This window comes from Chenopodium quinoa, unplaced genomic scaffold (genome assembly GCF_001683475.1).
Source record: "Chenopodium quinoa cultivar QQ74 unplaced genomic scaffold, ASM168347v1, whole genome shotgun sequence".
NCBI classification, from domain to species: Eukaryota; Viridiplantae; Streptophyta; class Magnoliopsida; order Caryophyllales; family Amaranthaceae; genus Chenopodium; species Chenopodium quinoa.
The window spans coordinates 3,425,698-3,453,033 of record NW_018745177.1 but is presented as its reverse complement, the minus strand read 5'-3'; the positions used below and the strand labels follow the sequence as shown (position 1 = coordinate 3,453,033).

Here is a 27,336-nt window from a genome sequence, read left to right as displayed (position 1 = left end):
TAAATAAAATAAATTTGTATATTAATGTTCTTTGTTATTCTTTCTTACCCCTCTTACAAAATAATCAATTCCTACTTATATGATGTATATTTTCTACGTGTCACAAAGAACTAAAAATGTAAGCGTAGAGGATTTCATTCCAAGTATCGGGTACACCAGGAAGGCACCAATGAAAGCAATCAGCATAACCACTAGGGTTTGCTAGTTGTTCTTTTGTTAGAGGATCATAAAACTTTCTATAAATTGATAGGTGTGCATCTTTTCTATATTCCGAGAGTTGAGTTATGTTGAGTAATTCGATATTTAACCCCTTTTTCCTTAAATTCTCAATTGTTGATTCCACTAATTTCATCATATTTGGGTCTGAGCCACTTCCCCAATAATCTTGCATCATTATTGGCTGTGTTTCGTTGTAACAGTTTGGACTACCTGTACTTCCCCATTCTTCACTCCTGTAAATTTGCATCAATATAAACATGTAAGGATATCAACTGTTGAGGTCGTTTATAAGACAATAATAAACATTGGTAATGGTAATGAATTTATAACATTAACATTATTTATTATGGAGTAACACTTATCAACCAACATTTTTAGCATTCTAGTCACACAACTACGAAACATGTAGCCTATGTCAAGATTTAACCTAATTACTACCTCCGTTACAGATTATGTGCAACGATTTGACGTAAAGCAGAGAGGAAAAATGTCTAATCGTTGCACATAACCTGTAACGGAGGTAGTATTAATGATTAATGTTTTGTTAATGTATATATAATCAAATTGTAACAATTTCATAATTGTACCTTTCATGAGTAGGAGACAAGCTCATCCAAAAAATCTGAGTTTTAGAATGGTTGACATGAATTTCCAGCCAATCAGACCAAGTCCTCAATGCCATTTCATAACCTTTTAACATTTCTACTTCCTTGTATACTCCGTCTGGACTTTCAAAGGTTCCCCACCTGAACATTTGTACATAAATAGTCAAGATCCATTCTTCTTAATACAATTAACAGACTATTACTGTATTGATTAACACTACCAAATGATAAACCTATAAAATAAATACTACCTCCGTTAAATGTTACTGGTAAGTTTGGAGTATTATTTATGAGATATAAAATATTTCAAAGTTCCACATACATTTAACGGAGGTAGTAGAAGTTATTCCAAATATGTTGTCTAAGTTTGTTTATGGCGCATGGAATTAATCCCGTGTTTTAGCATGAGTGCACTGCGGAGTTAGTAACTTACAAGATTTTCATGAAAGGAACTCTCCACCACAAATAAGAGTCAAAGATGAGGAAGTCAGCGTGAGTCCAATGTTTGGCATGCATTTCAATGGCTTGAGTTCTGGCTATTCTATCCCCAACTCGATGTTTAAATGGGTCATCTGCATTGGACTCCACCAACAATGGGGCCCAATAGAACTCTATTGTCGCATTATACTCCTTCAAGTTAAAAATTCAACCCATATTAAAATCACAAATAATAGGAATAATTTTATAAAAAAATAGTACAGAGTATAAAAATACAACGGTAATACATTTTCATTTCACTACCGCTCAAATTATTTACAGAGTAATATTCTTCTATTGTTTTTCAATAAACTCGTGTTTTAACCGATATGATCTTATAGCTTAATAAAAATTCACAAACTTTTATATGTGACCGGTCATATCGTGTGACCAACCATTATAGGGATTAATTTGTTAGTGTTGGGTTATTTACTCGGTTAGGGGTTACTTGATAGGCTAAGGGTTACTCACTCGTTTATGAGTACTAATCGGTTAGTGGTTATTTGGTCGATCAGAGGTTATTTAATCTATGTCAGGTGGTCACACGGTGTAATCATCTATTTGTACACAAAAGTTGTTGGAAAACATATAACTAATAATCTACGATAGCAATCTACCTAGCCCCTCACTGAGAATATATAACTAAAGCAGAATTTAAATCCTAGAAGAGATTAGAAAGTACTTAAGTTGATTAAATTACCAAGTCTTGAATAAATAATGAGACGCCGTACCCTTGAATTAAGCTTAAGAGATCTTAGATATGCATTATATGATGATATGTTATCTCCATGATCAATAATTAAGAAGAAAAGATTCAAGTTTCAATATATATGTAGATCTAAAACAACAATCATAAATGCACCGGGTACTTAGCCGCTTTTATCTCTATCTTTCCTGCTCTCTGTTGCTATATGCTAAATGTTTCTATTTTATTTTATTTATGTCATACTTATTTTATGTTTTCTTCTGGAACCCTTGTAGTAGTAACACTGATGATAATGATAATGATGATGATGTAGATTATTTTAAGAAATTGAACATGTAGACTAATAATTTGTATGAAATCAAAGAAGATAAAATTTAAAATAATATATTAGATCTAATGAAACGACATAAATTTGAATTACAAAGTACAATGCTAATCATGCTCTTATACCATTCTCATACTCTCATACGTGTAATCTAATACGGAGTAATTCGTCATTGCGTAACTCTTGTATATGACTAGCCACACGATGTGGCCACATTGATTTATAAGGGTAATCTTTATTTATATGTATGAGTAATTTCATTTTTTCATAAGAGTAACCTCTTGTATTCCATTCCAAGGGATACCCAGACAATTCCCCATATTGTTTATCTGGGGGTATAATTGTCTTTTCAAGTATCAGTGGAGGGGTATATGCATCTTTTCATATATTAGTTGAGGGGTTCATGTGTAATTTCCTCACCAAACAGTAAAAGCAAAAGGCAAACAGTAATTGGACATCTCACCAAAAGTACTGAATAAATTACCCTGCTTTTTCAATATATTTACAAAAATGCCATCAGATTAACAAAAATTCGTTTATCTGGCATATTAACTTGTATTTTCCCATTCCACAATAGTAAACCAAATTCATTATACGAGTGAAATCAAGTAATTTAGAAATAAGTAACTTCATTTGTTCATTCGAGTAACCCATATTCTTTTGTTTTAAAAAATGAAAGAATAATTCCACTTTTTTTAAGAAAGTAACCCTTTTTTCTCATTTAAGTAACTTACATACGTTAGAGTAATCTCATTTGCTCGTCACTGTAACCCCCTATTACATAATTAATTGTCTTATATGTGATTATGTGAAGTGGTCACACCATGTGGCTAACCACATATAAGACTTTGTATTAATGATTATATGCATGTTGCTCATCTGGATGCTCCTATAATCTTATATGTGTCAAAAACTTTAATTTATAAAGTTTTTGGACGTAAAGACTTGATTAATTTGTCAAATTTGTCATTTAACATGTAAATATATATAAAAATAATCAAACTAAAATCATGGATCAACGAAGAAAAAGCAAATGCTTACAAAGGCTTTGAAGGTGAATAAGGAGCCATTGGTTTGCATGGATTTGAAGGAAGAAGGAATTGAAGAATCCACCAAACACATCATAGAGACCCATTGATTTCTATTCAAAGAATCTCCAACATACATAAGTCTCTTGTTCCTTAGCTTCTCCAGCAATGCTGTGGCATTGAACCTTTTTTTAACATCACAAAGGAAATAAATCCCACAAGTACCTTAAAATACATACTACCTTCAACTAACCACAGATTAATACTGGAAAACACGTATTAGAAAATAGAAGAATAAACTACACTTGTACAAACGTACTACAACACAATAACATAAAGTATTACTCGGGCTGATAACTAGTCTAAGTAAGTAAGTAGTCTTTATTTTTAATAATGAGTCTTGCTAACTTGTTACTACTTAATCGTTACTCCCATATGGCCATATAGTAGTGTCAGAATTAGTTATTAAAATTGTACTTTTAGAGTTAATATATTGAGTATTTAGAAATGTACGTACGCTCAAAACAAAACGTCAACAAGATTAGGTTTGACATTTTGATTTCTTAATTGTTATTGGTTCTAATTCTGTCTTAGTACAATAGTTGGTAGTAAATTTGTTGATCCAAAGTCAATAATTAGCAGCGGTTAAACCGCATTTATAGTTGGACATAATAATTTTTTTTTTCCGGATAGATGGGATCAATTATTCGATACTACATAATTTAATGACTTTTTTTAGGACAATTTTTAATGACTTATTCTCTCGTTTTCTTCTTCGCTTTTTAATCTTTGCCTTTAAAATCTTTTTGCGAGACAGAAAAATGGTCAAAGCATAAAAATTGAAAAGTAATGGAGAAAGTATTACATTGTGAGAAAACATAATTATTCTTCATTTCTAAATTATATATCAACTAGTTTAGTTTTTCTACTTTTATCATATTTTCATTATAAATGCAATAACTAATACGGGTAACTCTTTAAGAAGAAAGAAGTGTTTGTAAAGTAAAAATGCTTATACTTTCACCATTCCCAAAAGTTCAACTCATTGAATCCTTCAGAATATTCGACTCACTTTTAGTTTATTCTAATATTGGCAAACTTCTTTATTTCTCTACCCTCTTATTCATATAATCACACTTTTTCACTCACTCATTTGTCACCTAATTCATTTTGAGAACAACTCTAATTGCTAGCTATTTTATCCCCTACTTTTGAATTATTGTCACATCATCTTCTCTAGTTATACTATTCTAAGCAATTTATTCCATTGGCAAGTTAGTTTTTTTGAATTTTCAACCTATATAGTAGTATATGCAATAGAAACATTGTATTTCAAGTGAACTCAAGCTGATTTGTTAGGCCAAACTACTTACTGAACTATTTTCGTTCTTTTGTTTAGTTTATTACCTTGAGTTAATTATAATATAAATATTACAAGTGATTTTCCAATTTAAGCAACCAATTGAATTTAAATTAATTTTGTATCTCCAACTCTATCAACTTCATTTAATTAAATTTACTTATATTTAAAAATTAGTCCTTGAAACAAGAATTAAATGGAGGTCGGAGGCAATATAATTGATAATTTGAAAGAGCATAAATAAAATGATAAATTTTAATAATTAAAAAAAGGAGTTTCAAAAAAAAAAATTATTAAAAAAAAAGAGATATATATGATGCAAAATTAAAATTTTGTACTATACGTGAAAATTCCTAGGTAGTAACCTTGTTGGTATCTTCTAACAACAAAAAATATTATCTCATCATTTTCACAAATTTTTGTAAGAAAATAAAAACCTTAAAAAAAATTTAAAAAAAGGAGAGAAAAAGAACACACCTTGGAAGGTCACAATGGTGAGGTTGCCATCTCCAATATTGATAACTCAAATCTTGACGTCCAAAAAACTCACAACCCATAAGATCTGACAAAAATTCACACCCTTTTCCATCATATAAAGGGTATGTTTTATTATCAAACACCCATTTTCCCGTAAAATAATCACACTTTTTTTGCAACATTTTTACTTCTTCCTTTGTATCATTGCCATCCCTAATAACAACCTCATTGTCGTTTACCAAAGGCGGCGACAATGATGGCGATGACAATGGAGATAACGGATCGAGTTTGAGACTCGATCCGTCGTCTTGGGTGAAGTAGAAGATAGAGATAACAAGAACAAGAAGGATAAGTGGTGTTAAAAGTTGAAAGCTAGTTCTAATACCCCATGATGAAGAAGATAATGATGACATAGTGTTTTTATTAATGTTAGTATAATTGTGGTTTATTTGAGGTTGTGTATTAGGCTTAATTATTAGCCATTTTTGTTTAAGAATTTTGTGGGTTTGGTTAATGAACTTATAATTGTGATCTAATGAGTTTGAAATGGTTGGGTTAGTTTTTGGTGTAGGAGATGGTTTATATTTTCAATGGAGTTGGTTAGTTTTGGGTGTATGAAAAATGAATGAATTATTGGAATATTTATTTAATGTGAAAATACATGTGCCAAGGTTGGAGTAAGCTTAGGTAGCAACTTTGACCTTATTGAAAACAACAGCATAATAATCCTGGATATAATTTTATTGTAGATACTTCGATTCTTTGTTTGAATCATCACCATGATACCCCTTAATATAATAATGGGTGTTAATTTGTGTAATGCACGAGGTTATAAAATGGAGAATAGTGTTAGATGTAAACAATGATCTGATATTCTTGTTGGTTTCATTATTTTTCACTCATCTAGAGATCTACATAATAACTAATTAATATAAGAATAATAATTCAAGATTAAAAGATTTACTATATATAGTTGAACAAAAATCTTGAGTATTTGGTTCATGCCAAATTTTGTTAACGGCATGACATTAAATTGGGACGATCTATATGACTAAAGATAAAATTAAAGAAAAAATAAAAATAATATTCACATTGGGAAAACCTCTTGATAAAGATGGGGAAAAATCTATCGGTCAATGGAGTTGAGTCCTTATGAGGCAATAACGTTGATGAGCTATTGATATCGAGTACAAATGAAAAAAATGTCAACAATATGTCCAAAAAAAATTGTCAATAATATGATGTAACTAAAAGAAGCTCAAAATGATATTTCACACTTTATAGATAAAAATTCATCATGTTAATTATTTTAGAACAAATAGAGTATTTCGTACATATAAAAAATGATTATATAAATAAAGAGTATAACACTTAAAAAAACGAAATCAATAACGCGACAAAAAATTCATTTATGAGGAACATCCAAAAGATGTAAGAAATGTAGGACCATATATACCTGGGAATAGAGAGTAAGCTCAGTGAAAATATCTAACTTCGGCTATAATCCAAGCTCCAAAAGCAAGGTCACGGAAGATGAATTGGTGCCAAAACGTATCAGTCCATGAAGTCCTAACTAGGGGTGTACACCGGTCCAAAACCGGACCGGATCTGGACCGGGCCTGTTTGGACCGGGGACCTGAATTGGGTAATTATGAGGACCGGGGACCGGACCTGAATTAACAGGTCCGGTTCCGGGCCAGACCTGAAAAATCAGGTCCGGTCCGGGTTTGGACCTGAATGGACCTGTTTTGTGTCTTTTTCGTTTTTTTTTTAATACAAAACCTGTTGGACCTGCATATGGACCTGCATATGGACTTGTTTTGTGATTTTTAGACCTGTTGCATAATTTAATAATTACATACAAACCAAAATTATCAATTACAAAACTACATAAAGTCTATAAAGTCCCGATTCTCAAACACCAAAAATACAAATGAGTCCACCGAAAATACAAATAAGTCCACGAAAACTCATAAAATTACATAAATTCTCTTAAGTCTCAACTCTCAAGTACTAGAAATACATAAATTCTCCAACGAGTTGTTTTCCCTTTGATCGCGTGATTCACACTAATGAGTCCACGAAAACAACTTCATCGTCTACATCATTAGATTCACCACGTTGCACCTCTAAATAAAATACAATATAGAATATATTAATGATTGATAACAATGAAATAATAAATTTGGTGTAACAAAATTTCAAATACATAAAATTATTACTACCTTTCTCTATTTCCTCTAACTCTTTCAAATTTTCTTCCACATCAACAATTGGCACTTCCTTAGCTCTAAGCCAATCTTGTGTGCAAAGTAACGCTTGAACCATCTTCAATACAAAAATATTACACAAATATGTATAAACAAAGTCATATTAAGATATAAACAAACTTGATTTTATAAAATAAAAAGATAACGATGCATTACCTTAGGAGTTAAAGAACTCCGAAATGGATCTAGAGTACGACCTCCCGTACTAAAAGCAGATTCCGATGCAACGGTCGACAATGGGATGACTTGTATGTCACGTGCCATGCGATTAAGAATCACATAACGCTGACCATTCTTACCCCACCATGTCAATGCATCTTGTTCTTCCTCCTCCGGCCCTAATTGATCATTTAAGTACCTATCCAACTCACTTATCGCATACCCACTTGTCCCCTTCAATCGTTTTGCTCTTTCTTTTAGTTTCCTCACATAATCGGAACCCACTCCTTTACTATTATCAATATCCATTGACATATTATCTCCACAATCTGGAATATTAGAAGTAGCATACATTTTTCTATATTCCTCAAATAAAGAGTAAGAGAACTCCTTCACATCATTAGCAAGTTTTGTACCCTTTTCCGGTCCATGCATATCCGTTAGTGTCAATTCAACAATGACCATCTTAGAGTGAGGGTCGAGAAGAAGAGCAACATAAATGAACTTATTCATCTTATCCACATCCCCCCAATACTTATCAAACTTTTTTTTCATTGCAATGGCCATGGCTTGAAAATTCAAGTCCTCACTTTGTTCCCAATTATTCAACATATCATACATAGAAGCAATTTCTCCTAAACCTTTATTAGCTGTCACATAATGGGAACCAGAAATTCGTTTAGTTAACAGATAAAACCCCTCTAGAAACAAAACCAACCTCTCCACTTTTTCCCAATCTTCGGGTTCGGGAGGCCTTTCATTGTCATTCAAATCCTCTCCATCAGGAAGAGATAACCCACTAAAAACACGTCGAAACTTCAAAGCCGTTTCCAACATTATGTATGTGGAGTTCCAACGAGTGGGGACATCAAAGGATAAAGAAGATTTTGAATCTATGTTTGCTTTTTGCACAAGATCTTTGAATCTAAGTATTCTTGCAGGGGAATTCTTAACATATTTCACAGCATTTCTAACTCTATCAATGCACACACCATGTTCTCTAATACCATCCCACACAATTAAATTAATGATATGAGCAATGCATCTAACATGAAGATTTTTTCCATCATTTATACATCCTGTTCTTCTAACCATTCTACTCAAGTGTGCACAAGCAACATCATTTGAAGAAGCATTATCAACAGTGACAGTAAAAAGTTTATCATCAATACCCCAATACTCTAAACATGCCTCAACTGCTTTTCCAATAGCCTCTCCTTTATGACTAGAAATTGGACAAAAATTTATGATCTTTTTATTCAATTTCAAGTCATTATCAATGAAATGAGCTGTAAGACACATATAATTAATTCTTTGTATTGAAGTCCAAGTATCATTGGTCACAGAAATTCTTTGACATGTCTTAAACATTTCTCTCAATTTCTCTTTTTCACTATAATACAACTTTAAACAATCACGAGCAATGGTAACACGAGATGGAATGTGAAATTGTGGACATGCAACTTGCACAAAGTGCCTAAAACCGGGTTTTTTCCACATGCTTAAATGGTAACTCATCAACAATAATCATGTGAATCAATGCCTCTCTAACATCATTCAAGTTAATAATCCTACTCCCACACTTTAATTCACTACTCTCATGTTCTTGATCAAAATACAATTTAGTTTGCTTTTCTTTGCCCTTTTCTTTTTCTATATTAATAGGATTACCGAGACATGATTCTGCATGGTTTTTAACATTTTTTGAACCATTAAGATTACCATCAGCAGCAAAAGTTTTAGGACAGAACTTACATTCAGCTCGTAGTTTTCCATTCTCGACGTACTCTAAGTAATATTTCCAATACTCAGCTTTCCTCTTACTTTTTCTGTTCCATATATATTCCCGCCCCGCTTTTAGCTTCTTATCAGGAGGCAAAGTAGATTGCAATTCTTCCATATCCTTTTCAGAAAGTGGCTGTGACGTTTGTTCAGAAAAAGAAGCAGACCGTTTGGATTGAGAGCTCTCCATCTACAATATAATTATATACAATATAAGTAATTTTAAAGTAACAATTATATACACATACCATTTTATAAAAAAATTTAAGAGCAACTTACATTGCAAGAATAAGAATCTGTGGTTCCTTGACTTCCTTCACTCCCTGCAAGAATAAAAACAAAAATAAGAACCCCTGAACTACACACAGGTTAGCCAACTTATTTAATCTTAATAATCTGAGTCCATACTTTTAGCAGCCTAGCAGGAATAAACACAAATTTTAAAGTATAAGTTAGCTTAAAAAGTGTCCATATATACACATTAGAAATATCAATACACATTAGAAATACTTTCAACTTTCTGAAATTTATGTTAAGAAAAAAATGAGAGAACATTATAAACCTTTAACTTCCATTTAAAAGGTTTCAAAAAAAAAAAAAAAAAAAAAAAAACTACAGTGAAGAGGGTTTAAGTATTTCATACAAGTTTTTCAAATGTAAATAGAGTTTCTTGTCCAATTCTCCTTGAATTCATACCTTATAAATTAGTTTAAATTATTTGAACTAATAATGTTTATTATGATCTATTGCAACAGGTTAAGGAGAATCCATCAGGAAATTTCAAGGAGATGTATAGACATATTTGTAAAGGTGCATGGACTTTCTCAACACTAGATCACGGTTGGCAAGTCTCTGATTGTACTGCAGAGGGGCTCAAGGTAATTGAATACACATTTTCTATCATAAACAATACTCATCTAGCCATTTCTTAACCCTCGAGTTTTCATCTTTAGATGAGAACACCTAACAACGTAGCAAAATTAAAACAGTCCCATCCCTAACCCTTACCCTACCCAGATCCACCACTGCCCACACCCCTGCTCACCACCCCAACCCACCCCACCCCACCCCACTGCCACCCCTTAACCCTTAACCCCCACACACCAGAACCGTACCACCGTAACCCCACCATAACCCCACCCCAACCCACCCTACCACACAAATTTTCGCACTAAATTAATCTTAATAATCATAATAAACACAAAATTTCGAACTAAATTTCGCACTTGAACCCTAAACTCTAAACTTCTTAATTCTTATGAACCCTAAACTCAAAAAAACCAAAAAAAAAAACAGAAATTCGAAAGAGATGAACTAAAAATAAGAAATTCAACATGCAAACATCAAACAATCATTAAAAGCAATTGAAAATTTGAAACAAGAATAAACATATAAATTCTCACACTTAAATTTATTATTTCGAATTAAAAATACCAAAATTATAAGCAAATACTTACCAGATATTATCGGTGTGCATCGCCTGAGAGAATGAGGGAGGTGTCGGCAGTGGGCGGTGGTCGGAGCGAGTTGGGACAGCAGGACAGCCGCGTTGAGAAGTTGAGATTGAGGGAGGCTGAGAGAATCAATTTGGGCTTAGGGAGTTAGGGTTAGAACTTAAAAATATGAAAGAGATTGAGGGAGGCTGAGAGAATCAGATATTTTCTTGTTTTTTTTTTTTTTTTTTTTTTTTTTTTTTTTTTTTTTTAATTACGATTTTCCCGGGTTTCAGGTCTGGACCTGAAAACCCCGGGTTTGGACCGGGTCCGGACCGGGACCGGGAACCTGGATTTTTAAGAACCGGGACCGGACCTGAATCAACAGGTCCGGGTCAGGTCCGGTCCGGTTCAGGTCGGTTCAGGTCCGGTTTCAGGTCCGGGCCAATTTTTGTACACCCCTAGTCCTAACAAAGTAACAACGTTGTTTCACCTTTTTCCTTGATTCATTTTACTTATTACTTGCTCACCTCCATAAATGCATCAATAGTTATATTGTAGCAAATAATTGATTTTTGCTAATTAAAAAAAAAAGAAAAAAAAAAAGAAAATTGGGTAGGGTCTTCAATCAATGAATACGTAAGGGTTCGTTTGACATCACTGTGGTTTTCTGTTTTTTGGTTTTTTGTTTTTTAAAACCATATAATATAAGTCACATAATGAGTCAAAAATTATTCAAACTTATTAAAATAATGATAATTTTGAAAACTGACAACAGAAAAGTGGAAACACCTTTTTCTTGTTTCTTTTTTTGGTTTTTAGTTTTAAAAAAAACAAGAAACTGAAAACAAAAAACGATGCCAAACAAGCCATTAGTTTTTGATTTTTTTTTTAATGCATGATCTATTCTTAAACTAAATGAGTTTGATTAATTAGTGAGGAAATATTTGATAGTTAGTAGGAAAAAAAATAATAAAATAATTCTACAAGTGAGGTTAGTGAGAGAGAAAAATAACAGTATTGTAGAATAAAAGTGAATAATACTTATTAATTAAATAAGAAAATTTCACAATTAATACGAAACAGATTGAAAAGAAATGCATTGCTATTGATACAAAATGGAAGAACTATCACATATTTAAAGAGGTATGTTCAAAAGAAAAGTAGAAACAATCTCTCCATCAAAGAACTTAACAATTTGTTTTCCTTATAATCTTATACAAGGTTTTTGCATGTCTAGGCCCTTTGGCCATTGCAAAATCTTATACACTGCTTTTGCATTGTTTAGGCCCTTTGGCCGTTGCAAAATCCACAACATTAATGCATTGCTTAGTGCTTACTATGCTTAGGCCTTTGGCCATTGCAAAATCCACAACATCACAAAGGTAATTAATTTTAAATCATTCTATGCAAGCAAACTATACTATGACTATAGCCCTTCAAACACAAAGAAAAAATTTATACCACATGTTATAAGGAACTATTAATGTAAGTGTAGAGGATTTCATTCCAAGTGTCTGGTACACCCGGAAGACACCAATGTATACAATCAGCATATCCACTAGGGTTTGATAATTGTTCGTCTGTTAGAGGCTCCCATTGCTTTCTATGAATTGATGGGTGACCCTCTTTCCTATACTCCGAGAGTTGAGTTATGTTGAGTATTTGGATGTTTAACCCCTTTTCGTTCAAATTCTCAATTTCTGCTTCTACTAGTCTCATCATATTCGTGTCTGATCCACTTCCCCAATAATCTTTCTTCTTTATTGATTGAGTTTCATTGTAACAATTTAACCCGCTTACTCCACCCCAATCTTCACTCCTGCATATATAAGCAAATATCCATTTTATATGACCCATAAGTTGCATAAACATTTATGTAACGCGATTGAGTAATTGACCAAATGTACCTTTCATGGGTGGGAGACATGCTCATCCAAAAAATCTGAGTTTTGGAATGGTTAACATGGATTTCCAACCAATCTGACCAAGTCCTAAGAGCCATTTCATAACCCTTTAGCATTTCTACCTCCTTATATATTCCGTCTGAACTTTCAAAACTTCCCCACCTTAACAAATTTCACATACATAACATAGTCATAAATAGAAAAAAAAAATCTTAACATGATGGAGTAACACAAAAAGTAAACATTATGTTTGTAAGAATTGAATAAACTATCAAAAACTCTTAAATGTATGGAGTAACCACACAATATTTGTATTTGCCGGTATTATATATAGTTTCTCAACGTATACAAGTATAATTTCAAATTCAAACAAAATATTGCAAAGATTATTATAAGGAAATTTTGTAAATTACCACCCAAAAAAGTATCAATTTCTAATTAAATAATCACCCGTTAAAAATTTTATTTTAAATTACCACCCACTAAATTAATTTTTTGCGCAGATTACCACCTTTTTTAAAATTCTAGTGGAATTCAAATGTGTGGGGCCCTCCTAATGGCTAATAACGGCTAGTTCTTGCTTCCCAAATGAATTCCCCCTGATTTTTTCCTATATAACATATCTCCTACCCTAATTTGCGATTTATACTGCAATTTCTCCCCAAATTCCACAAAGTTCACCCCAAGCATATCATCTAGCTTGTAATTGCAGAAGCGTCCTCAAGAAACTTCATAGGTGAATTCGCATAAGGTAAAGTCTTTCATTCTTTAAATTTAGGGTTCTTATTGTACTTAAATTGGAGAAAACTGGTTGATTAGTTGATTAGGGTTGATTTTCTTCGCAAAGAAGGGTTCTTATTGTAATTTAATTGGGGAAAATTGAGTGTTTAGTTAATTAGGGTTCATGTACAACACTCAATTTTGGTATTCTGTCATTGAATTGCTGCTAATTCTGGGAAAATTGTGATTGCAATTACTTTCAATTCGCAATCAAGCTTCAAGCAAAACCCCCAATTAGAAAGGAGTACCATTATTTGTGAACTAAAACTAATTTAGGGTTTTAATCAGCAATTTAGGATCCTAATTTGAAGAGTGGGTGAGAAATTATGGAGATAGGTGGATTTGCAGAGAGAATTGAATAAGAGAGTTGAGAGAGGAGTAGTCTTCAATAGCTTACAATAGTGAAATCGACAAAAAAGAAAAAAAAAATTAGGAGGGAAGTAACGACTGTGGGCCCCATACATCTAAATTCCACCGGAATTTAAAAAAGGTGGTAATTTGCGCAAAAAATTTATTTAGTGGGTGATAATTTAAAATAAAATTTTTAACGGGTGGTTATTTAGGAATTGATACTTTTTTTAGGTGGTAATTTACAAAATTTCCTTATTATAAAGTAAAGAATTAAATCAGTATATTAGAGATACTTACAATACTTTCATGAAGGGCCTTTTCCACCACAAATAAGAGTCAAAAACAAGAAAGTCAGCGTTGGTCCAATGTCTAGCATGCTTCTCAATTGCTTGGGTTCTCACTATTCTCTCGGGCACCCGGTGTTTCACTGGATCATCCGAATTCGACTCGATCAACATCGGAGCCCAATAGAACTCTATTGTCGCATTGTATTCCTGCATTGTCCACATCAATTTATTTTTCATTAGTTTATCAATTCCTTCATTATTTCAATACAACCTCTAATATACACCCAAATACGTACAACAATTAGGTATAAATGTGATACTTTGTGTCTTTTGTCTTATTTGAAATGAGCTAAAAATTGCTCAGATAGTAAAACAATAAACAAAAATTCATCATGGACACCTTAACAACTCACACCTAATTATACAAGTACTCGGGTGCACATAAGAATTATAGTGCTATAAATGGATGCAAGGGTACTTACAATTGCTTTGAAGATTGATAAGGAGCCATTGGTTTGCATGGATTTGAGGGAAGAAGGAATTGAGGAATCCACCAAACAAATCATAGAGATCCATTGCCCTCTATTCAAGGAATCTCCCACGTACACAAGTCTTTTGTTCCTTAGCTTCTCCAACAATGCTGTGGCATTGAACCTTTTTTTAACATAAAAACAAGGAAAATCCCACAAAAAATAGCTTAAAATACCAGCTTTTTCAACAGCAATTTGTGCTCAACAAATCTTATAAATCTCCGAACCTTTTTTTAACATAAAAACAAGGAAAATCCCACAAAAAATAGCTTAAAATACCAGCTTTTTCAACAGCAATTTGTGCTCAACAAATCTTATAAATCTCCAAAAACATGTAATTAAATTAGGATTTTTTGACTTTTATCAACTAAAAAATCACAAAATTGTTTTTACTACCAAAATTCTAAAAATTTTATTTCAAAAAAAAATTAAAAATAATTTTTTACCACATGTTGTCAAAAAACTATTGGAATATTTTAACTTTTTCGATTTCCGTGCCAAACACATCATCTTTAGGGATTTTGGGGGGCATTTTGGCCCTTTTGTGTCTAATTTGAGGTCAAAAATTGACAAAAAATGATCGAAAATTCTTCCTTTTGCGTGTTTTAAAATACCTTGGTTTTCGTATAACATGCAAAAGGAGGCATTTTTGATCATTTTTTGTCAATTTTGACTTCAAATTGGACTCATTGGGCCAAATGCCCCCTTAAACCCATGATCAACATGTTTTGCGCACGAAAATCGAAGAAATTTTTTTAACCGTTAAATTTAACGGTTTTCTTGATGGTAGGTGATAAAAAACAATTTTTAGAAATTTTTTTGTGGTAAAATAAAACTTTTAAAATTTGTTGATTCCAAGTCAAGATTGAGTAAAGTCACTCATGTATAATCGTTGGCTGTTATGTCATATCTGCGTTAGTGCGTGTTTTATTGCGACTAACTCCTAATTTAAAAGTATTTTACAATTAAAGATCATTTTTTTTTTGGAAGAATTAAAGATAATTTATAAGGTAGCTTAGGAGTATATATGTGTAACACTACTTGTATGTAAATTCAATATTACACATATTTCTGGCTCTCAATGCTCTAATATACTACTCCCTTCAAATGAGCAAATTTCATGAACATTTCGACATATTTAACTAACATTCAGCAACCCTAATGTTACCTCTAAAATTTACTCCTATGTTTTAAACTAACTTAATTTCTTTTCTCATCCTTAATGTTGATTTTTTAATCATAGACATACCCAACTAGTCAACTCCATAGTTGTCATTTAGAATATTACTCCATAATATATTACACTTGCTAATATTTAATATTTATAATGAATATATATCAGTACATCAACTCGTAAAATAAAATTAAAAGCAAAGATCGAGAGACTAACACATCTTGTTATTCAATGGAATTAAAAGCGGAAAACCAACACCCCTCCCCAAAAAAAAAAACAAAAAAAAAAAACACAATACTTTCATGACCCAACTGAATTGAAGATTTGAAGTATAATAATTATTTTAATTTAGTTTATTAATTTAGAAATCTATAGAAAGATGATGATGAACATACATCATTTATATATAAAAAAAAAAAGAGAATACCTTGGAAGGTCACAATGGTAAGGTTGCCATCTCCAATACTGATAACTCAAATCTTTACGTCCAAACTTCTCACAAGCCAATTGATCAGACATAAAACTACACTCTTTTTCCTTATATAAAGGATATGTTTCATTATCATACACCCATTTCCCCGAAAAATAATCACACCCTGGCATCATTTGTATTTCCTCCATACTATCCCTAACAACACTATGGATCTCCAACGATGGCGATGATGAAGGCGACATTGATGAACCCGAGCCATGGCCTTGGGAGAAGTATAGGACACATATGACTAGAGCAAAGAGGATCACCGTTAGAACTTGAAAGCTGCTTCTAATTCCCCATGTTGAAGACCAAATTGTAGAGTTGCTTGTAATGTTATTGTGGATTATTTGGGGTGACTTAGCCATATTATTGTATATGTAAGTAATAATAACTTGTTATAATGTAATGATGTTGTATGTTAATTTTGTCTAGGGTGTTTTGTTTCAATTCACAACTCTTATGCTTTAGAAATGTTTATTTGTAGGTGAAAAAGATGATTTTATATTTTAAGGGTTAGTTTTGTTGAATGGATTAGGAACACTTTTTTAAGTTTTTATATAAAAAAAATATAATAGGTCAATGTTAAGTTAACTTGAAGTATGTAGCACCTTATTGATTGTAACAGCTAGGAACTTGCTCCCTTTTTTTCATGAGATATTTTTATTCTTTATGGAATTATCACCAATATATTCCTTAAATGATTGACAAGGAGCTTCTAATTTATCTTGAATTTAGGTTAAATAAGTTCAATATCATATATATATTGGTGGTACATAAGATAACAGTAAGTTATATCGATATATATACAATACTTAAAGGCTTGTAATAATAGAGAAAAATTAAGGATTTTGTAAATATAATTAAAATAGTACATTTTCATGAATGTAATTTTGAATAAGTAGATTTTCTTTCAAATAATTAGATAAAAAAAGATAGATAATCAAAATCAAAACCCCATGTGCAATTGACAATTATCACTAGTTTTTCACTAGTTTTATCATTAGTGATTGTTAATTGGTCACAAACCCTTAATCTTTTAGGGTGTAGTGGGCCCTTCTTGTCGTTCAATAGATTAAATAAAAGTTGGTTTCATAACTAATGCTAAAAATTTAACATCAATTGTTATCCTAAAATAGTAGCATTGCTTTTCAAGCATCTCTTGTACAACTAGTTTATTAGTGGTACAAAGATGAGAAGGTTAGTTTGGAGTTGTTTTCAAATTCGGTAAGTCAAACTTTATTTATAGGTGTGAGTAGTGTGTGACCCTCAAATTCAAATACTTTATTAGGTGAAGGATCGGTTGGCAATTTTTGGAAGAAAGAAATCTCCAACTTGCATTGTATCCGTAGCTTATAATTGTGTACCAAGATACACTTTAATGTAGTCACTCTTACAAATGCATATGATCAAACTTTGATGAACTCTCCCTTCCTTTCCTTCTACTTAATTGATTATCAAAATTGAATAAAGCACCATAAAAAGGGTTACGAGTTTTTCAATTATGTACCCCGGCCTGAGTACTAGTAATTGAGGATATTCTGGTTTGAAATCATGCATTGATAAACGTGTCTATTATTTAAACAATTATGTCAACTAAGAAAGAAATAGATGAATTATATGTTTAACACCTAATGTTTCTTTCTTTTGTACTACTTTCGCTTCATTATATTTTATGCAACATTTACTAAAAACAGTTGTTACATATTATGTACAACAAATGTTTTCTTTTCTTTTTAAGTTGTCATCCCTCTCTATCTATCTCATCATCACATGCACCTTTATTTTCCTCTCTCCATTTAATACACATAAACAAATTTTGTCTAAGAGGCCGTGCAAACATATGAGTTACAAATAATATGAAACAGAAGTAATAATATAATAGGAAATTCTTGCAAAAAAAATATAATAGGAAATTAGTTCTTATCTTTTTTGTCTTATGCCTTGAGGAATATTGTTTAAAAAAAAAAAAAAGTGAATCATCAATAAATTTAATTGGTTAAAGCAGGGGCGGATCGAGCTAAGGAGGGGTTGGCAGAAGCTCGGTCCCTGCAGCTCAAACCCGCTGCCCATACTTTTATTACTTGGCCCCTAGCAGCCTGTAGTTTTTTTTTAGTATATATACTAATGATTCATATAAATGTTGCTGAAATTCTAGTGGCTTAGCGGTGAATGGGTTTAAGGATTGATCCTATTTAGCAGTGGCGGATACAGGTTGGGTTCAAGTGGGTTCATAGAACCCATTGAATTTTTGAAAAAAAATTTAAAGTTTTTTTTTTAAAAAAATAATATAATAAATTAAAAATGGGTTAAATATAATAATTTCACATCATATATATAGCATCGTGTAAGCGTGCAGCCCAATGGTGTTTTTTGGTTTGGTCCTTATATTTCCTTACAAGGAAGTCTGGAATATCATACTATGTTAGTGTGCAGTTTAATGGTTGTTTTGGTGCTGTCTTTATATTCCTTTTTTTTAAAGTATGAAAACTCGAACAATGCTTTAGTAGGGGTTTTTTTTTTAATCAAATTTCTAATTATAATCCATTTGTAATCCGAAATCTAAACTTATGTATTGAATCTTTAATTAATATATTGTCATTTCTTTTTTTTTTTTATTCCGAACCCACTGCTCGGAAATCCTGGATACGCCACTGCTACTTAGTGTACTTATTACTTTGTGGAGAACATTATAATTTTACCCAAAGGTGACTCCCTAACTCCCTAATTTTATACTCCATAAACTTCTTCATAAATCCAAGGATATTGGATCTTTCATTTTATTATTTCCTCTTTCTTTTTTCCCAAATTCTTTACTTATGTGATTTATCTTTTCAATTCTTCATCTTCTACTTGTATGAAATCGGGTAATTATTAGTTTATTATCGCTTTTATTTTATAAAATTCAATTTTTTTTTACTTTTGTATAATTGCTCAGTAATAATTTGTTTATGGATTACCACTTTTTTTTTATTTTATTTATTTATTTATTTATTTTTTTTTTTTTTTTTTTTTTTTTTTGTGACGATATGATCATGAAATAAGAAACTTTTAAAGTGAATGATTGATAGTCAGTAAGTGGATTTGCACTAGTTTTATGCAAAGGAAAATAGATTGCTAATAATTTTAACATGTAATCTATTATTGAAATTTTTTTAAATATGAAAAATCATAATAATGCAATTTAGAAAAAGAAAATTGGTTATAAAAATAAGCCATATATTTATATATTGATCCAACCATCGGCCCCCCTAACTTAAGATATTCGTGCCCCACCCCTAGGTTTAAAGGTTTAAGACTTTAAAGGGTGATATTCACGAGATCAAACCACTTCTACATCATATTTATTGTGATCCATATTAATATCTACTAAAATAAAAGAAAATAAAAGAAAAGGAAAAAACTAGCTAATTCAAAGATACGTATAACGAACTATACCTATAGCCCTAGTGGTATTAGTTAGAATGTACTAATCCGTACGTACTAATGTTCATTTCAATCCAAATTGTGCTTTGATTGATTTGCCTTAATTTGGTTGTTGGTTGATCCATATCTATTCTACATCCCATAAATTCTTAAACTATTTTTTAGATTTTTCTATACAACAAATTTTTCAAATTCACTTTTCTAGGTTGTGCCCTTTGATACAACACTTTTCACACTGTAACTCTCAAGTACATTTACCAAGTATAAATAAGTAGTAGTCTTGCCATTATACCGCCGTTACAAATTCCATTAGAGAGGCCCACTCTTATCGATTTATGTGTTGAAAAATGTTACGTTTAAGGTTTTGGAAGCTACAACGCTGTTTGGCGATAGCGTTTTAGGTAGCGGTTAGCGTTTGGACTAAGTCTAAACATTAGTAGGAAAATATAAGTGTATTTGATAGGGTAGCAATTCATGTAGCGGTTAGCGGTGGAGGTAGCGTTTAGGTAGTTTTTGTCAAACGTCAGTAATATCAGCGTTTGAAAGGTAGTGGGCCGGGTAGTTTTTGACAAATTTTGTTTACTTTATGAATATTATGCATGTATTTTTGCTGTATTTTAATATTTCAACCGCTAGTTTTATCAAATACTCGTACTATTAACCGCTTCATTGACAGCTAACCTCTACTCACTACTAATTGACAGCTACTCGCTACTCTAACAGATACCCCCTACTCGACATCTAAATACTATCCACTACCGCTAGTTTTGCCAAATAGGACCTATATTGGCTCTTAAGGATCCAAATTGAGCTCAAATTTAGCAAAAAAAAAAACGTAAAGATCTCATTTTGCATATTGAAGGACACAACATAGAAAAGTAAATTCAAGAAAGTTACCGTACAGAAAACCTTTTTTTTTATTGAGGTTTGGGCTTTCGTCCAAAAGGGGCCAGTTGAGAAGTGAAACAACAGCCCAAACCGTGGGTGAGTCAGGCCCAGGCTCACTATACATGAACAGTGGACCACTATACTTTGTTTAATCTAATCTAACATGGCACTCATGTCAAAATTCATGATCTCCTCAAAGTTGGTTGTATAATGGTAACAGCCTAAGAGGACTAAGAGCAATATTCAAGTCTCTTCCTTTGAATCTGAGAGTTTTGATTTAATTTGTTTATTTTGTTGCTGCCACATTCAACCTAGATGAATAACATATGCGTTCCTTTCAAAGTTAATTCTTAGACATTCTGTTAGAAACTTAGAATCGGCTAGTCCATAATTATGTTATTTCATTGGTGGTTGACGGTAATGGTAATTAATAAAATTAAGATTTAATTTTAGGAAGTTCATTGTACAGTTCATAGCTTAGTAGTGCCATGAATTCATTTTTCTAAGCACATATTTTTCTTTATTAATTCCAATGACCAATATAAAGGTGGTGTAGACATCTGATTGTGTCTCCCCAAAAATCAAACTCAGTGATGAGTATCTTTCACGTCTTTGATTATCAAGTTCAGTGAAGAGTTGAAGAGTCTCGCGAAATTCCCTTAAGCGTTGAACGTATTTCTAACCTCCTTAAAAGTTTTGATCCAAAGTCATTTATTTCATGCCTTTAAACCCAAAATCATTCATTTCATGTCCAATCCATAAAACTGTCCAAACTAGATTATTTCGGTCCATGATTCTGGTCCAATCGTTGTTTAGTTGGATGGGGCTTGAAAAGATTTTTCCAACGATATATTATAAGCCCAAATTTTATATATAACAAAGAAGTTATGACCAAAATACTAAATCAAACCCGAACCAAGTCTTACCGTACCTATGGCTCAATGATCACGTGAATGGTCCAAATGCATTAGTCTCATTCCTAAACCAATTATGATTTATTACAAGCTTCTAGAATCCTCTATAAGGTTGTTTTAATCCTAAATCCATTAGGATTATTATGAGCTTTTAGAATCTCTATAACGTTATAATTTATCATTTTCATTCTTAAAAGATAAAGATCAATTTTTTTTATTTTTATTTTTTTGAGGAAATCAAAGAACTTATATTGAATAAAACATCTCTTTTTTTATGATCCTAAATTCGGTCAAAATAGAATACAAACGGATATTTGATTAACCCAATTCGATTGAGAATCAAACTCTGTACGCATTCTTAATTTTCCAAAATCATCGCGCCGCGATAGACGTACATATCGCACCGCGATGAACCTGTCGCGCCGCGGGACCTATCTTAGTCCGATTTGAATTCTCACTCTTTTTTTATCCTTCGACTCTCTTTTTTCCCTATAAATAATAGAGGTTGTTTCACCTTGTTTTCAATAACTAACAATCATCATCAATATCCTCTCTCTCTCTCTCTCTCTCTCTCTCTCTCTCTCTCTCTCTCTCTCTCTTCTTAGCCTAGACTAAACACATCCTTGATACTCTCCCCAATTAGTCACCATATATACCTCATTCACGAGATTTGAATACTCCTTGTCCTCCTGAACATTGCCTTTGACCTTGACGTGAAAGGTTAATAGTTTTGAGGGTTTGTCCCAAATCTATATTTTAATTAATATTTGATTTAAATTATTAACGGTATTGATTTAATCTTTCTTGAACTTAATAATATGTTTATTGTTTTAATAGCAAGAAAGTCAACAGATCAAAGTAAGTAAATCTACTATCTTTATTCTTTGATTTGGATTAGAAATCATGTTTAGAATATTATTTTAATTCCTAGTATCATGTTAAGATGTCTTTATGATTCCTATTGTCATGTTAGGATGTCTTTATGATTTCTAGTATCATGTTTAGGAGAAAATACAAGTTTATCAATATGATAAACAAAATTTTATCAAATGGCAAAATTGTAAATAAATCAACAACTTTTTAGTAAATATGGGTTCCACTGTTTTTGATATCTTTACGAAAATGTCATGATGACTGGGCATTTATGTTGTTTTATTTACCATTTTTCCATTTGATAAACAAATTTTGTTTATCATATTGATTAACTGGGGCTTCCTCCATGTTTAGGATGTTGATTTTGATTGATAAAATCACGTTTAGGATAAAGCTTTGATCTTGATTATTAGTGACATGCTAGGATTTGTTATTAATCTGTTTAGTATCACGCCTAGGATCTTACTATTGATATTTATTATGATGATAATGGTTGTGTCAATTACACATTGCTTGATTATTCATGATTTATTGTTATTGCTTGATCACGCCATTTCTTGCAAGTTTAAAGGGAATTCGTACTTAAAATCACGCTTAATATGATAATTAATAATTTGATTAAGGCTAATGTGATTTTAATTTAATCGATCATCAATAACAAATTTGATTGTGCATGAATAATCAACCAATATAGATTAAATAAGCTAGGATTAATTTGATGTATATATGTTGATTAAAAAGCGCACATGAATATCATATGAATTAAGTAGAGGCCGATTTAGGGCGGGTTCAATCTATTTTAGGTTGGATTCGTACCATCCAGTCATGGTTCCGGAACACTATGGAGTTAGCAATCTCCGTGATCGTGAATGAGGTGTATTTTCGCACTCGTGAACAGTTTACAAGTTTTTAAAACTTGTTGGTGGCATTTTTATCTCTAGCTTCTTTTCATTTGGACGCCTCCATGCTTAAAAACATGATCACGGTAGGGCTTAAAGTTGAATTAGAAAAATTCCCTACAGGTGGCAATGAGAATTCATGATGAAAAAGCGATATTTGGAATCGACAAGCTTTATGATGTTTATTGAGATGAGGTTCTTCTTCAAAAATTACAAATACACTATATTTATCAACCTATGGGGTGGGGGTGGGGGTAGGTTAGGGGTGGGAGGGAGGTTTGGCGAGAGATGGAGCGAGGATGGATATGAAAAAGTGTACTAGCCATGGGTAGTGGGACGAGTATGGATTTTAAGGTAAACTCCCCCTAATTCTGCCCCACCCCATCACCCACCTCATATCCGTCTTATACTAATTTTTGTTAGGGTTGAAACAAATTTGAAAGAGCTTAGAATCTAGCTTAGATAATATAATAATATTACAAAATAGAATATTAAATTAATGACATTAACATCATATGAATTCCGTCGAGTGGATGAAAAAAAAGGCTTGCTGTTAGAAATGATAATAATGATAATTCGTCAAATTTATCGTCATATAATATGACATAATGGTAGCGGGTTTAGGGCGGGTTTGAGGTGAGTGTAGATATCTAAATAGGTTGTGGGGTGGGGATGGATATTAACTTCGTATCTGATGGGGCGGTATCGAGGTAGGTATTGTACCATCCATGGGTATAAAATTTTTAGGCGAATATGAGTGTGGAGGATTACACCCAACATGCCCATTGCCATCCTTATTATGGTGATCGTCTTACTTGAAATAAAAGTCAAAATAGCAATAACCTTTAAAAACGCAAATGAGTCGTACTTAAAAGAAGAGACCTTTGCTAGCTACAAGCCTACACAATATGATGATGGAAGAGTAACCAAATTTAAATAGCAGTGGTAGACCGCTTTTTGTTTACCAAACAAACAAACATAAAGTCTAATACACTCTTGGAGTCTTGGTTATGATTTATGAAACCTTTCAAACAGTACACCCAGTCAATACGAGTGAAGAAATTGACTATTTGATTACTTGTTGACCAGAAAATTAGATCCAGTGGAATTATTTTAATCTTATGCCTGTAAGGCTGTAATTGGTACAAACCTCAGCCTAGTATAAAAGCGGCAAACTCCCCAATCCCCCATCTTCAACTCTTCTCTATCAACCTAAGTTTTCTACTCATAGCACAATTTTTTTTTTTTTTTTTTTTTTTTTTTTTTTTTTTTTTTTTTTTTTTTACAACTATTTATGTACTTTTCCCTTTATCTTTTCCTCCATATATAATTACAATTTGGGAATTTGCACTATTTGCATTCTTTCATTTCATCACATTAGTTGATTTACAGATTGGTCAAAATATAATGATCATTTGAGATAGTATTAGATTTATCTCAATTGATACTCGTATATACGTTTTTCTATAAATTGAAATAATATATTGACAATTTTGTCTAAAAAAATAATATATTGACAATTGTGAAAGTCAAAATGTTACAATAAAAAGAGAATAGAAAAATCTATTTTATCCTTTTGCCATCGTGCCTAATTGCATATTTGTCAACAAAAGTTATGTTTTACCCCAAATCCCCAATACCCCGTCGCTATACAGTTGACAAAATGTTCATTTTAAACAATCATAAATTACTTGTCAATTTGACAAGGCATGAATGCATTTGTGAATTGTGATTTCATTGAAATAATTATTTTGAAATATACCATTTTTTTTTTGTATATATCATACGTACCTTTTCCATTTTCTTTTGTTTTTTCCTATTAGGAATCCAACGAACATAAATAACTGTACGATTGATACACTTTGGGATGGTGACAAACTTAAATAATTTTGTGTTTAACACACTTTGTGAAAGTAGAAAATCTAATATATAATTGTAGAGTTTTTTTTTTCAACTTTCACTCACAATACTCCAATCCTTGAATGGAGTAATTGTATGCATTCTCTGTTTTTTTTAATTTTTTTTTTAATAACTACCTCTTTAACTTCCATTACAATAACTTCCATTTCTCCATTATTTCAAACAAAAAAAAAATAAAAAATTTACAACTACCAATTAATTTTTTTTTAAATATACATAAATGCTCCAAACTCCCTGAGTTCTCACGCATTAATTTATTTTTTATATTATTTTTTTAAAATTAAAAAAAACAACAATTACCCGTTCCACAAAAAAATCAATAACTACCATCCCACTTTTTTTTTTAATTTCTGTTTTTTTTTTTGTATTTTTTACAAGGGAATCTATATTATAATTGTAGAGTCACTTAACGAGAGCCCTCCAAATCCCCAATCCTCAACTCTCATGCATTTGAGTTTTTTTTTTTTTTTTTTTATATCATTTAAAAAAAAATCAACAACTACCCATTCACTCTTTTCTTTTTTTTTTCTTTTTTTTTTTTTATGGGACTACTACTAACATTTCAATTTATGTGTGTATGTTTTTTCGGGTTCGTAGTATAACATATCAAAAAAAATAAAAATGTGCTCTAAATCCCCAACCCTTCAATTATAGTACTCTAAATCCCCAACCCTTCAATTATATGCATTTTTAGGGACTACCCTCCAACATTTTCCATTTCTTTAATTATCAAAAACAAAAAAATGTACAACACATTTTTGTGCAACTAGCCTCAGCGAATAACTACTTGCAACAGAACAAAGTATGTAACTCCTATAGCAAGACACTAATCCATATGACACTAACCGAATAACTCCTATAACACTGAACGGGTAACCTCTATAACTTTGAAAAAGTAAACCCCATAATAGCATTGTGTGCCCCCCGACATAAAAGAGTAAGACCTTGATTTTTGAGGAATATCATATTTCAGCATAACACATCAGGTGTCAGCACATTAATTATCAATACGATTATTATTAATACTCAATACAACAGAGCTAATTAGGATTCAACAAAACCGACCAGTCCAAAACCGACCATTACAGCTCAAGTCTAAATTAGAACATCAAAATCAACTTTTCACATTTGAAATATATTTTTTCTTATATATTCCCGTGCAGTTTGCACGGGTACACTGTAGTCTAATATATAATTTAAGAGTCATTTTAACAACTTCTCACCACATCACTCCAAAACCCAATCCCTCAATGAGTCAATTCTCATTCAATCCCCCCCTTTTTTTTTCCTTTTTTTTTTTGCCCCTACAAATAACTTCCACCTGTCATTTTTTAAAAAATAAATTAAAAAAACCCTCCTAAAAAAACTTCCACTGTTATTTTTCCTAATAGCACACACTACCCCAAAAAAACTACTAACGTAGTATTTTATTATATTACCCAATTTCTTTTTAAAAACACCAATATTACAATAATTGCACATGTTTTTCCAAAATATATATATATATATATTTTTGCGACAAGCAAATTAGAGTACTTATTTTTTTTTTTGGTGACAAACAGACTGGAGTAACCCTTATAATATTGACGGAGTAACTCTCTATAACACAAAACACATAACCCTTATAACATTGGCGGGATAACAACAATAACACTGAACGGGTAACCCCGGGTAACCCCTATAACATTGACAGAGTAACCCCTATAACACTGATAAAGTAACTTCTATAATATCTAGCTACACGGAGTATCCAGACACATAAAAGAGTCAGTTGCTATAGCACAAACAACTTCACGTATTTAAAATATATTTTTGTTATTGGATTTTTGTAATGTCTTTCTATAAAATATATATCCTGTGCATTTTGCACGGGTACATTTTAGTCTAATATATAATTTAATAGTCGTTTTTACAACTTCTCGCCTTAACACTCTAATTTTTGAATGGAGCAATTCTATGCAGTCTAATTTTATTTATTTTATTTATTTATTTTTTATAACTTCCTCTCTAACTCCCCCTACTTTAACCATATCACTAATCACTTCCACTTCTCTCTCTCTCTTTTTTTTTTAAA

The 27,336-nt window shown here is 31.7% G+C and overlaps 3 protein-coding genes across 3 annotated transcripts; all 3 read right to left on the bottom strand.

Moving 5' to 3' along the window:
• LOC110710692 lies at window positions 1-8,997 on the bottom strand. The gene is made up of 7 exons (XM_021889023.1): window positions 7,624-8,997; window positions 6,654-6,695; window positions 5,198-5,781; window positions 3,374-3,545; window positions 1,258-1,454; window positions 807-965; window positions 1-452 (listed from the first exon to the last, which is right to left on the bottom strand). The coding sequence occupies exons 1-7, from the start codon at window positions 8,995-8,997 to the stop codon at window positions 101-103; spliced, it is 2,880 nt and encodes a 959-aa protein (XP_021744715.1). The 3' UTR covers window positions 1-100.
• Window positions 8,970-10,983, bottom strand: LOC110710746. Its single transcript, XM_021889082.1, has 3 exons — window positions 10,866-10,983; window positions 9,688-9,731; window positions 8,970-9,598 (listed from the first exon to the last, which is right to left on the bottom strand). Exon 3 carries the CDS (start codon window positions 9,596-9,598, stop codon window positions 9,104-9,106), a length of 495 nt encoding a protein of 164 aa, XP_021744774.1. The 5' UTR covers window positions 9,688-9,731; window positions 10,866-10,983; the 3' UTR covers window positions 8,970-9,103.
• A 1,039-nt stretch (window positions 10,984-12,022) lies between these two features.
• Window positions 12,023-16,963, bottom strand: LOC110710793 (protein trichome birefringence-like 34). Its single transcript, XM_021889135.1, has 5 exons — window positions 16,298-16,963; window positions 14,649-14,820; window positions 14,177-14,373; window positions 12,752-12,910; window positions 12,023-12,663 (listed from the first exon to the last, which is right to left on the bottom strand). Exons 1-5 carry the CDS (start codon window positions 16,708-16,710, stop codon window positions 12,312-12,314), a joined length of 1,293 nt encoding a protein of 430 aa, XP_021744827.1. The 5' UTR covers window positions 16,711-16,963; the 3' UTR covers window positions 12,023-12,311.
• Window positions 16,964-27,336: the final 10,373 nt, after the last annotated feature.